The sequence below is a fragment of the Aotus nancymaae genome, unplaced genomic scaffold, assembly GCF_030222135.1.
Source record: "Aotus nancymaae isolate 86718 unplaced genomic scaffold, 86718_ANA_hifiasm-v0.15.2.pri h1tg000049l, whole genome shotgun sequence".
Taxonomy (NCBI): domain Eukaryota; kingdom Metazoa; phylum Chordata; class Mammalia; order Primates; family Aotidae; genus Aotus; species Aotus nancymaae.
In genome coordinates this window covers 4,906,974-4,919,872 of record NW_026988463.1, presented here as the reverse complement: position 1 = coordinate 4,919,872, position 12,899 = coordinate 4,906,974, and the positions used below count along the sequence as shown (strand labels likewise).

The window sequence follows — 12,899 nt, the reverse complement described above, 5'->3', positions numbered from 1 at the left end:
ACAGAAGATCCCTCCTCCCCTCCTTCCTTCCTTCCTGCTCTTCCTCATCCAAGTTCAAAGGAAGCTGAAATGCTACTTACCACAAAACTTCCAGTAAGAATGCAGAAAGAAGGCCAGGTGCAGTGGCTCACTCCTGTAATCCCAGCCCTTTGGGAGGCCTAGGCAGGAGGACCATGAGGTCAGGAGATCAAAACCATTCTGGCTAACACAGTGAAACCCTGTCTCTAATAAAAACACAAAAAATTATCCAGGCGTGATGGCACGTGCCTGTAGTCCCAGCTACTCAGGAGGCTGAGGCAGCAGAATTGTTTGAACCTAGCCTGGGAGGCAGACATTGCAGTGAGCCAGGACTCCAGCTTGGGCAATAGAGTAAGACTCCATCTCAAAAAAAAAAAAAAAAAAGAATGCAGAAAGAATATCCAAACTGCACCAACACCTTCCAGCCTGATGCTCTACCTTCCCTTCTTTATTCTACAGGCATGATTTGGGGCCCTGGACACCATGCAGCCACTGAGTAAGGTGCACCCGTCTCCTGTCATACTCTTCAGGAAGCTCCCTATTACCCCTTCCTTCCCCCTGCAAGTCTAGCGGACCACGGGATAGAAGGGTTATCAATCTACTCACCTTCCCCAACTCTTTTTTAAAAAATTGAAATACAGGGGGCTGGGTGTGGTGGCTCATACCTGTAATCCCAGCACTTTGGGAGGCCTAGGCAGGTGGATCACTGCAAGTCAGGAGTTTGAGACCAGCCTGGTCAACATGGTGAAACCCCATCTCTACTAAAAATACAAAAAAATTAGCTGGGCATGGTGGCATGTGCCTGCAGTCCCAGCTACTCGGGAGGCTGAGGCACAACAAACATTTGAACCTGGGAGGTAGAGGTTGCAGTGATCAAGACTGCACCACTGCACTTCAGACTGGACAACAGAGAACGACTCTATTTAAAAAAAAAAAAAGGCTGGGTGTGGTGACTCATACCTGTAATCCCAGTACTTTGGGAGGCTGAGGTGGGGCAGATCATGAGGTCAGGAGATCAAAACCATGCTGGCCAACATGACAAAACCCAACTCTACTAAAAATACAAAAAAAATTAGCTGGGCCTGGCAGCGCACACCTGTAGTCCCAGTTACTCAAGAAGTTGAGGCAGGAGAATTGCTTGAACCCGGCAGAGGCTGCAGTGAGCTGATATTGTGCCACTGCACTCCAACCTGGGTGACAGAGGGAGACTCTGTCTCAGAGACAGAGAGAGAGAGAGAGAGAGAGAGGAGAGAGAGAGAAAGGAAAGAAAGAAAGAAAAGAAAAGAAAGAAATCATATAAGACATAGCCTTCTGCATCTGACCTCTCTCACTCAGCACCATGTTTTCAGCCCATCCGTCATATATATACACCATGGAATACTACTCAGCCATCCTCCCAGGACTTTGGGAGGCTGAGGCAGGAGTATTATTTGAGGTCAGGAGTTCAAGACCATCCTGGCCAACATGGTGAAATCCCATTTTTACTGAAAATACAAGAAATCGTATTTTTAGTAAATAAATAAATAAATAAATACATGCATCAGTGCTTCCTTCTTTTTTACTTCTGAATACTGTGTCATAAGGTAGACCCCCCAACTCTTGGTAGGGGTGCTCAACTAGAGCTGCTGAATGGGTCATCAGCCACCCCAATGGCAGCAGTGTCATCCCAGCTGATGAGGGGAAGTGGGCCTGGCAGAACGAAGCTGTCACTGTTCCAGAAGCCCTGAGATGACTGTTGTAGATAATCCATCATTGCAGCTCCAGATGTCCCTGGAGCTAAAAAGCCACCTAAGATGGTTAAAATGGTAAGTTTTGTTTACATGTATTTTATCACAAAAAAAAATACAGAGTGAGGCCAGGTGCAGTGGCTCACACCTCGAATCCTAGCACGTGGGAGGCCAAAGCAAGAGAATCACCTGAAGCCAGGAGTTTGAGACAAGCCTGGGCAACACAGCAAGACTCCCATCTCTACAAAATCTTTTAAAATTAGCCGGGTTCAGTGGCACCTGTAGTCCCAGCTATTCGGGTGGCTGAGGTGGGAGAATCACTCGAACCCAGGAGGTTGAGGCAGTGAGCTCTAATTGCACCACTGCACTGCAGCCTGGACAATTAAAAAAAAAAAAAAAAGAATAAGCCACCCACTAGATGGTCTGCAGCCCTACCAGAAGCATCTGTCATGGTTTGGAATAGGACGTTATGTCTGTGTTTGTTTGTTTACAGTCTCAACGCCACCGTCTCTATGTAGGTTTCATTTACCACTGAATTCCCTGGCACCTCATACAACACCCGGGACATTGTCGATGTTCAGCCAATATTTGTCAAATGAATGAAAGAAGGAAGGAATGAGTGAATGCCCAGGTGCCAGGAAAATAAAATAGGAAAATGGAACCATCTTTCTACGTATTCCTGGGAGATTAAGTCACATAAGTACTGGTCTCCCTAGTCTCAGAGTGAGTGGATCTACATCTACACTACCAGGGGACATCAGCAGGTGCACAGCACAAAGCTCTACCTTCAGAGAGCTAGGTTCTGGAAGATACTTACTGGGCAGGTGAATAAATGAGTAACTCCCCCTCAGTTTTCAGAACAGGGTTCATCCACAGGGATTGAACAATGAATCAGCCATCAACAAAGCTGGAGAGGGAGAGTTTTGCCTGTTTTTGTTGTTGTTATTGTTGTTTGTTTGTTTTTTGTTTGTTTGTTTTTGAGACAACGTCCTGCTTTGTCACCCAGGCTGGAGTACAGTGGCAAGATCACAGCTCCCTGCAGCCTCGACCTCCTGGGCTCCATGGATGCTCCTGCCTCAGCCTCCCAAGTAGCTGGAGTTACAGGCACACACCACCATGCCCAGCTAATATACTTTTTTAAGACAGAGTTTCACTCTTATTGCCCAGGCTGTAGTGCAATGGCACAATCTTGGCTCACTGCAACCTCTACCTCCCGGATTCAAGCGGTTCTCCTGCCTCAGCCTCATGAGTAGCTGAGATTACAGGCATGCACCACCAAGCCCAGCTAATTTTGTATTTTCAGTAGAAATGGAGTTCCTCCATGTTGGTCAGGCTGGTCTCAAACTCTTGATCTTAGATGACCTGCCCACCCCAGCCTCCCAAAGTGCTGGGATTACAGGCGTGAGCCATCACGCCTGGTTATTTTAATTTTTTGTAGAGACAAGGTCTCACTACGTTGCCCAGGCTCACCTCAAACTCCTGGACTTAAACAAACCTCCTGCCTTGGCCTCTCAAAGTGCTAAGATTATAGGCATGAGCCACTGCCCCCTGCCAGTTTTGCCTGTTTTTAATAAGCTCCCTATCCTGTGGCTGCAACAGGAGGCAGTCAGTTGGGGTCTAGTTCTTACTGGTTTCCTGCTTCTGCACAATTGGATATACCTTTAAGCGGGGAAGCTGTGTCCCCTCCACATGAGGACTCACCCTCGGAACACCTGGCCTCTCCAGCACTGGGAGAACGTCAGCCCGTGCCACCCATGTGCACACAAACCCTCTGCGGAGTCTCAACCACACGTCAGGAGCAGGGCCCAGGGACTCTCAGGATCAGCTGGTGCCCCTGATGGCTCCGGAAGGGTGGATGACTTAGCAAGGCCAGCCCAGAGCAGCTTGACATTTACAGGGTATGTCAGGATCTTGCTCAGAGGGGAAACGCTATTTTAAATTTTCCAAGTGTCTCAGGAGTGCCTCCGGACCTCCAACACCTCTGCTTCCTGCTCCCTGACGACGCTACCAGCCACTTTCTAACATGTACTGGGCTCCAGTTGAGCTAGTTCAGTTCTTGGAGAGACAAGTTCTGCCCCGTTGGCCTTTGCAGAGGCTACATCCTCCCCAACACCCCCCACCTCCCCACTCCCTGCTTCCCCGCAATTCTCAGCCTGGCTAGTTCAAATGACCTTTCCATGGCTTCCAGTGGGTTCTTCTTTGTGTTCCTAAAATGCCCTGTTCTTCCCCATTACAAATAGTTCTACATGGCATTTGCCTGTCAACCCCTCACCCCACAAGACTATGCTGGGTGTTGCCTTAGGGCAGGAACCACATCCAAAGAACTACATGGGCCAGGTGCAGTGGCTCAAGCCTGTAATCCCAACACTTTGGGAGGCAGGCAGTTCACTTGGGCTCAGCAGTTCAAGACCAGCCTGGGCAACATGGTAAAAACCTGTCTCTACAAAAGATACAAACATTAGCCTAGCATGCTTGTGCATGCCTGTACTTCTAGCTACTTGGGGGGCTGCGGTGGGAGGATCGCTTGAGCCTGCAAGGTTGAGGCTGCAGTGAGCTGTGATCACGGCACTGCACCCCAGCCTAGGTGACAACCTGAGACCTCGCTCAAAAAAAAAAAAGAAAGAAAGAAAGAAAAAGAACCATATGAACAAGACAAGACAGACATAGCCTTGACTTCCTAGGGCTTCCCTTAATGAAAAATACCCATATAAACAAGTAAACAAGCAAATTCCATGTAAACAAGGAAACAAATGAACAGAATGAACGAAGCATTTCAAAAAGTACCAACTCAGGCCAGGCACGGGGACTCATGCCTGTAATCCCAGCACTTTGGGAGGCCAAGATGGGCAGATCATCTGAGGTCAAGAGTTCAAGACCAGCCTGACCAACATTGTGAAACCCCGTCTCTACTAAAAATACAAAAATTAGCCAGGCATGGTGGTGAGTACCTGTAATCACAGCTACTCGGAGGCTGAGACAGGAGAATTGCTTGAACCCAGGAGGCAGACGTTGCAGTGAGCCAAGATCACACCATTGCACTCCAGCCTGGGCAACAGAGCAAGACTCTGTCCCAAAAAAAAAAAAAAAAGGCTGGGCGAATTGGCTCACACCTGTAATCTTTGGGAGGCCAAGGCCAGCAGATCACAAGGTCAGGAGTTTGAGACCAGCCTGACCAATATGGTAAAACCCCCATCTCTACTAAAAATACAAAAATTAGCCAGATGTGGTTGTATGTGCCTGAAGTCCCAACTACTCCAGATGCTGAGACAGAAGAATCACTTGAACCCAGGAGGTGGAGGTTGCAGTGAGCTGAGATTACGCCACTGCACTCCAACCTGGGTGACAGAGCAAGACTCTGTTTCAAAAAATATATATATATATATTACTAGATCAGTGCACATTTGAGCCTCAAACACTGGAGAAAAAAAAAGTTCTAGGGAATCCATCTACCACAGACTTTGGCACACAGCAGAAACTCAAAAAATATTTGTGGAACGCACACATGCATGAATGTATAAATAAATGCACACAGAAATGAATGAATGAGGGCCTTACGTTTATTTCAGGGCCCTCTGAGATCAGAAGACACTTTGCAGGGCAGAGGATCACCTCTGTTCCACCAGCCCACATCAGAGCAACATTCAAGGTAGAAAACATTGCCTGCCTTAATCTGTTAGCAACAGGATCAGATGACTGGCTCCAGGGAGCTAATTTAAACTCATTTAAATAAGGCCCCTGCTGCTTTGTTAAAACTACGTCCATAACAACGAATCCAACTGTAACTGCTTTTGGCCTAAGCCACAGAATTTTCCTTCACAAGCTACTTCTTATTAATAATGCATTGGCTAAATTACAAGCTGTTTATCAATACAACAAGGCCGTGTCTAAATATTTTGACCTTAATTGCTGAAGGACAGACTTCACTTCCATAATCCTTCCTCCACAGGAAAAGCCTTTTGCTTGGGAAATTCTACTCCAAGTCATCTTCCTAATTTAGGTTTGTAAAACAAAGATGACCTGAAGCAACTAGGCTTTGGGGCCCCACGGGGACACCTAGACAGTGGCCGGACAAAAAGGGACCAGGTCATTCCTAAAGCCACGGTACTGCTGGTGGCGCACAAATGTTTTCGGAAAGTCAAGGCCAGGCACAGTGGCTCAGGTCTGTCCCAATGCTTTCGGAGGCCAAGGCAGGAGGATGGCTTGAGCTGAGGAATGTCAGACTAGCCTGGGCAACATAGGGAGAGCTCATCTCTACAAAAATGTTTTTTAAAATTAGCCAGATGTGGCCAAGCACCGTGGCTCATGCCTATAATCCTAGCACTTTGGGAGACAGAAGTGGGCGGATCATCTGAGATCAGGCATTTGAGACCAGCCCAACCAACATGGAGAAACCCCATCTCTACTGAAAATAAAAAATTAGCCGGGCATGGTGGTGCATGCCTGTAATCCCAGCTACTCGGGAAGCTGAGGCAGGAGAATCGCTTGAACCCGGGAGGTGGACGTTGTGGTGAGCCAAGACTGAGATCGTGCCATTGCACTCCAGCCTAGGCAACAAGAGTGGAACTTCATCCCAACAACAACAACAAAAACTTGGCCAGGTGTGGTGGCAAACACCTGTGGTCTCACTTTTCAGAATCGCCTGACCCTGGGAGGTCAAGCCTGCAGTAATCCATGATTATACCACTGCACTCCAGCTTGGGTGACAGAGCAAGCCCCTGTCTCCAAAATAAAATAAAATAGAGGGAGGAAGGGAAGGAAGGAGGGAGGGAGAAAGGAAATAAATGTAAGGAAGGGAAGGGAAAAGAAAGGAAGGGAAGGGAAAGGGAGGGGACAGGAGGAGAGGGGAGAGGGGAGGGGAGGGGAGGGAAGGGAAGAAGAAAGGAAGGAAGGAGGCCAGGTATGGTCACATCTATAATCACAGCACTTTGGGAGGCCGAGGTGGGTGGGTCACTTGAGGTCAGGAGTTGGAGACCAGCCTGGCCAACATGGTGAAACCTCTACTAAAAATACAAAAAACTAGCCAGGGGTGGTGGCTCACGCCTGTAATCTCAGCTACTTGAGAGGCTGAGATGGGAGAATCGCTTGACTCTGGGAGGTGGAGGCTGCGATGAGCCGAGATTGTGCCATTACACTCCAGCCTGGGTGACCAGAGCAAGACTTTGATAAAAAATAAAAGTTAAAAAAAAATGGGGGATGGGGGAAAGAAAGAAAGTTGGAGCCAGAATCTGAAGAGTCCGGCTGTGGGCTCTGACTGTAGGTAGGATCAGATTCCCTAAGTTCAAATCCCAGCTCTGAAATGTATCCCCTAAAATTGATATGTTGAAGTTCTAACCCCTGGTGCCTGTGAATGTGACCTTATTTGGAGATATGGTCTTTAGAAGTAATCAAGTTAAAGCGAGGTTATCAGAGTGTCCTTATAAATCTAGTATAACTGGTGTCCTTATAAAAAGGGAAATCTGGACACAGTGAGTGACTGTGTGAAGACTAGAGTTATGCTGCCCCATGTCAAGGAACGATCTGAGGCTGGGAGTGAGAGAGGCCAGGAGCAGATCCCCTCCTAGACCCTCCAGAGGGAGCGTGGTCCTCCTGACTCCTTGACTTCAGGCTTCTGGCGTCCAGAACAGTGAAGCAATACACTGACATTCTTCTAAGTTACCCGGTTTGTGGCTCGGTGGGACCACGAACACTGGTCACTGATGGACAGTGTCCTGGACCTTGCTGAGCCTCAGTTTCCCTCTTCTGCTACAGATCTGGCTGCTGTAATCGACCTGCCTCTGAGCTGGCCTAAAGGGCTGGCCACAGGTAGCATTATAAAGGCTCCCAGGCTTGGCTGGTGTACCAGGGGCCAGGGTCTGTGGGGTTGCACTGTGTTCTCCTTTGCAGGGTTCTGAAGGGGTAAAGGCATGCTGATGATAACTGCCTCTGCCCCCTGGACCACACACTTGGCCCAGATGCCACCCCAGTGACCTCAGATCCTTCATCCAGCTCTGAGAAACGGTTGAGCTCATAGTTGGGAGTATAAATTCTGGAGCCAAACTGCCAGAAGTTGAGTCCCTGCCTGCTACATGCTTGCTTTGGAGGCTTGAATAAGCCTCTCATCCTTAGTCTCTTCCTCTGTCGAATAGGCTACCCACAGAACTCATCTCACGGGGCGGCTACGAGGAGTTAACAAGCGAATGGACTCAGAACAGTGTCTGGGGCCAGGTGCAGTGGCTCAGGCCTGTAATCCTACCACTTTGGGAGACCGAGGCGGGTGGATCACCTGAGGACAGCGGTTTGAGACCAGCCTAGCCAACATGGTGAAACCCCATCTTTACAAAAACACAAAAATTTAGCCGGGCATGGTGGTGGGCACCTGTAGTCCCAGCTACTCAGGAGGCTGAGGCAGGAGAATTGCTTGAACCTGGGAGGTGGATGTTGCAGTGAACCAAGACCATGCCATTGAACTCCAGCCTAGGTGACAGAGCGAGATTCTGTCTCAAAAAAAAAAGAAGAAGAAGAAGAATTGAGGAATGTGCCGAGGCCTGGGGCAGAGATAGAGCCTGGTGGGTCTGGTTCTTAACCACCACCCACTTGGGAAAAGAGACAGATAACCTAGGTTCGACTCACAATAGCCTGGACAGAGCATGGCCTTTGGGACCCAGGTGACCTGACCCCACAGCCTAAGACACAGCCTTTGCTTCCTCTATGCAAGAGTCTCCACAAGACACCGCCACCCACACACCTTCTGGGACCTGGGCATTCAAAGGACTGACGGACCCTCTTCAACACTGGATACTCCAGCTGCCTCCATTGTCTTAATTGTTTTTTTTCTGTTTACCAAGATAATAAAAGCTCACTGTTTTGAATCCAATGATATAGAATGCTGTCAAGAAAGAAAGGAAGGCTGGGTGTGGTGACTCGTGCCTGTAATTCCAGCACTTTGAGAGGCCAAGGTGGGAGATCACTTGAGCCCAGAAGTTCAAGACCAGCCTGGGCAACAGAGTGAGACCTCATTTCTATAAATGTATATATAACTTTTGATATATAAAAATGTAAAAATTAGCCAGGCACGGTGGTGCATGCCTGTGCACCCAGCTACTCTGGAGGCTAAGGCAGGAGGATGGCTTGAGGCCAGGAGGTCAAGGCTATGGTGACCCATGATTGCACTACTGCACTCCAACCTGGGCAACAGAGAAAGACCCTGTCTCAAAAAGAAAGAAAAAAAAAGTAGCAAAGGCCAGGTGCAGTGGCTCATGGCTGTAATCCCAGCACTTTGGGAGGCCAAGATGGGCAGATTGCTTGAAGTCAGGAGTTCGAGACTAGCCTGGCCAACATGGTGAAATGCTGCCTCTACCAAAAACACAAAAATACAAAAATTAGTCGAGTGTGGTGGCACATGCCTGTAACCCCAGCTACTCAGGAGGGTGAGGCAGGAGAATTGCTTGAACCCAGAAGGTGGAGGTTGCAGTCAGCCAAGATCGCACTGCTGCACTCCAGCCTGGGTCACAGAGCGAGATTTCGTCTTAAAAAAAAAAAAAAAAGTTGAGGGAGGAAAGATCCCCTAGAATCCTTCCCTTTGGAAGCAAATTTCATGTGAAGGGATTTGGAGAGAGATGTCCATTCATTTGACTAGATAAATTTTTGAAGTGAAAGTATTAATTTAAAAAAAATTTTAAAGCCAGGTCTAGCAATTTTGTAACCAATTCCTCAAAGCCCAGTTTCAGTCCTTTGTGTCACTGTCACTGGACTTTTGAAGAAGCAAGGGGCATTTTGATTCTGAAGTCAGTTTTGTTAGAAAAACTGAAAGGCCAGCTTTTCTGGTCACTTGGATGCAGTGAAAATAGCTGAGGTCATCTGAAACTTCCCCAGCATCTGACCCACACTGAGGGCAAGTGTTTAACTGAGAAACAAAGACGAACATTAAGTACAGAAAACCCCTTCTGTGCCTCCACAGTGTGCAAGCTATGTTGAGTTATGCAGCTATTTTGGGGACAGTAATGTTTTGTCAACAGTCGGCAAAGTGGCTTTGTTGTCAGCGTTGCTGTGGCTTGGGATCATTTCACAGACAAGGACTCTATGGAAGACAGGATGACATGGTTGTGCACTCCCTTTGAAAAATACAAATAATTTAAATTAAGTACAGATAATAAAGATTTTTTTCTTTTCTTTTCTTTTCTTTCTTTTTTTTTTTTTTTTTTTTGAGATGGAGTTTCACTCTTCACCCAGGCTGGAATACAGTACCATGATCTTGGCTCCCTGAAACCTCCACCTCCTGGGTTCAAGTGATTCTCCTGCCTCAGTCTCCTGAGTAGCTGAGATTACAGGTGCACTACACCACTCCCAGCTAACTTAGTATTTTTAGGAGAGACGAGGTCTGAGGCAGGAGAATCGCCTGAACACGGGAGGCGGAGGTTGCAGTGAGCCAAGATCGCGCTGCTGCACTCCAGCCTGGCCGATAGAATGAGAATCAGTCACAAAATAAAAAGAAATGGGCTCAGAAAAGTTCAGCAGCTTTCTAAAGATACACAGCCAGAGAAGGCATGGCAGAGCACAGCGGAGCCCTCAAGCTTCCGAATCCACGTCCCCAGATCACTTCACCATCCCCTGGTGTTCCATTTCCATTACACAGAAGCAAAGTCACACAGCCACAGACAAAAGCAGTAATAATCATAGCTGGATCTCAGTGAGCATTTGATCTGCATCAGCCCTGTACCAGGAGCTTTATACACATTGATTCATGTAATCCACCGCATGACACCAGGATTTGGAAGCCAGGAGATTCCCATTTTAGAGATGGGGAGTGGAGGCTCGTGGAGGTGAAGTGACTTGCCCCACAGTCACTCAGCTAGTCAGTCGGGGAGCTAGAATATGACCCCACACCAGTTCCTGCCTCTTTGCTGTCCTAGAACCATCTGCCTTTAACAGCACACTGTAAATGGATGATTTGAATGATGCTTTTAAATCCTCTGTGTGACAATAAACATACATGCATGTAGATTCTTAGAATAAGACGGGACACACAGCCACCAAGAGATATCAAAGTCCCTGGATAGAAGGCCGGGGTTAAGCAGTCTGTGCTGGGGTGGGACAGACGGAGGTGGATTCTAGTGTTTCTTACACTTTCAATACATTAATTTACAAGACTTCGGTGTAATAACAGGGACAGCATATTTTGTGAGCTTCTACTGAGTGCCCAACACACAGCCAGGAGCACGAAGAATTATCTCATTTACTCCTCCTCACAACCTCACAGCATTGCCCCCATGTTATGGAACAGGGAAGTGAACCTCCGAGAGGCAGAGGGATGGAGCCAAGAAGGAATCCCATGTCCACCTGTCTCCAGCTCCTGCCCCAGGGTGCAAAGATCCAGGAGGCCAAGGACCTGGCAGCCAATTCTAGGCATCCAGCTGACTTGCTGCGCAACACAGAGCAAACCTGCCCTCCCACTCCCTCTCTCCTCCTGGTGTCAGCTTCCTTGAAGGGGAGGGAAGAGGGTCTGTGAGCAGAAGGAGGGCGCTGTGGTTAAATGTGAGGTTCTAGAATCTGCTCTGCGGGCATCTGAGCCCCCTGACTACCTCTTCCTAGCTACAGAACTTGCCATCATCCCTTCACCTGTCCAAGCCTCAGTTTCATGGAGGTGAAATATGAATAATAACAGCTATTGGGAATTGGAAGAAACATCATTTGTAAAGACAGTGCTGTAAACATTCAATGAACGGCTGCTGTCATCACTACCACCATTCCATTTATCACTGTGATTATGCCATTACATGAAATGATGGCAGTGGCTTGGCCCCTGATACCTTTGTTTTCTGTCAGGAGAGTCTAAAGTAAGGGAGCAGATCAACTTCAACAAGGGGAAGGAAGAAAGATCTTGTGTTTTGGTCACTGTGCCAAGGATAGGATGGTGGGATAGAGGGGCCACTGGTTAGAAGTTAAACCCACCAGGTCAGCTGAGTAGCGCAATAATTCCTTCTGATCTGGGAGTCTAAGGAGCTCTGTCTTCCTCCTGCCATAGCTGATCTCAAGTCCCTCCAACTGTCACGTGGGAGGCCCAAGAATCAGGAGTCACTCACCGCCATGACCAGCTCAAATGGGTACTTGTAGACTCGGACAGGAGACTGGTATCTCTGCACCATGTTCACGCCGGAGCACCAACGGAAGCCACCAGGCAGGGGTGCGCACAGAGCCTGGGGCGAGGGGTGACTGATGAGATCGCAGCTCCCCTGGAGGGAAGCAGGGATATCACCCACCAAGTAAGAGGGCAGCCCCTGGTCCCACCCACACAGCTCCCCAGACTTCAAAGTGAGACGGCTGATACGATCCCCAAATTATTCCAGGCCAGGCCCCAACAGCTCCTCTGCCATTAGCCATGGCCCCAGACCACGCTCAGCCTACCAAAAGCAATCGGCACCTCCAAACTTTCCTCTACCCCCCACGCCTTCAAACTGAGAGCCCCCAGAAGCCTCACTGCCACCCACACAGACACACACACACGTTTGCAGTTCTTACACTCCCACGGTTCTCTTCACGCATGCACCCCGCAGCTTGTCACAGACGTCCTGGTCTACAGCCCACCCCCAAGTCTCTTTGCACCTGCCCTCCCATTTTCCTCCCAGACAAGCTGACTACACACACACCCTTCACCACATTTCACAGGCAACTGTCTCTGCCACACACATGCACACACACAGGTTCTCCTCCCACACGGGACTGCCCTTGCTCACGCCTCCAACTTTGCACACACATCCAGCTCCCTGAAACACACACCTGCCCAACTCCACACACACAATTCCCCCCGGTGTGCACACACCCGTGCGCACATGCATACACACGTACACACACGTAGAGACACTCGCACACACATGCACACACACAGGTTCCCGCAGCTTTGCTCACCCTCGCCCTCGGGAGCCTTCGGGAACGCAGCCTAGGGGCAGGGCCCTGGAAGCCCGCCGGGCTGGGGAGCGGAGCGCGCCCGGGCTCTCGCGGCCGCCTGGCCCGGAGCGCAGCGCCTGGGGCGGGGCCCGATCGCGGCTCCCTAGCCTGGGGCGTCCCGCCTTGAGTACCCTGCGACTTGGACAGACGGGGAGGGCAGGAGGGGAGGGAGCGAGACCTTCCTGGACGAGAGCGTTCCAGCACCCGGGACAGCAGAGATCCCGGCCTGGCCCC

At 49.2% G+C, this 12,899-nt stretch overlaps 1 protein-coding gene across 1 annotated transcript in view; it reads right to left on the bottom strand.

The window, feature by feature from the left end:
- The window catches only part of SEC14L5 (SEC14 like lipid binding 5), a 54,815-nt gene extending 42,242 nt beyond the window's left edge, over positions 1–12,573 (bottom strand). The window contains exon 1 of the mRNA XM_012448244.3: positions 11,804–12,573. Within this exon, the coding sequence (XP_012303667.1) occupies positions 11,804–11,866 (63 nt within the window). The 5' untranslated portion in view covers positions 11,867–12,573. The remainder of the gene's footprint in view (positions 1–11,803) is intronic.
- Positions 12,574–12,899: the final 326 nt, after the last annotated feature.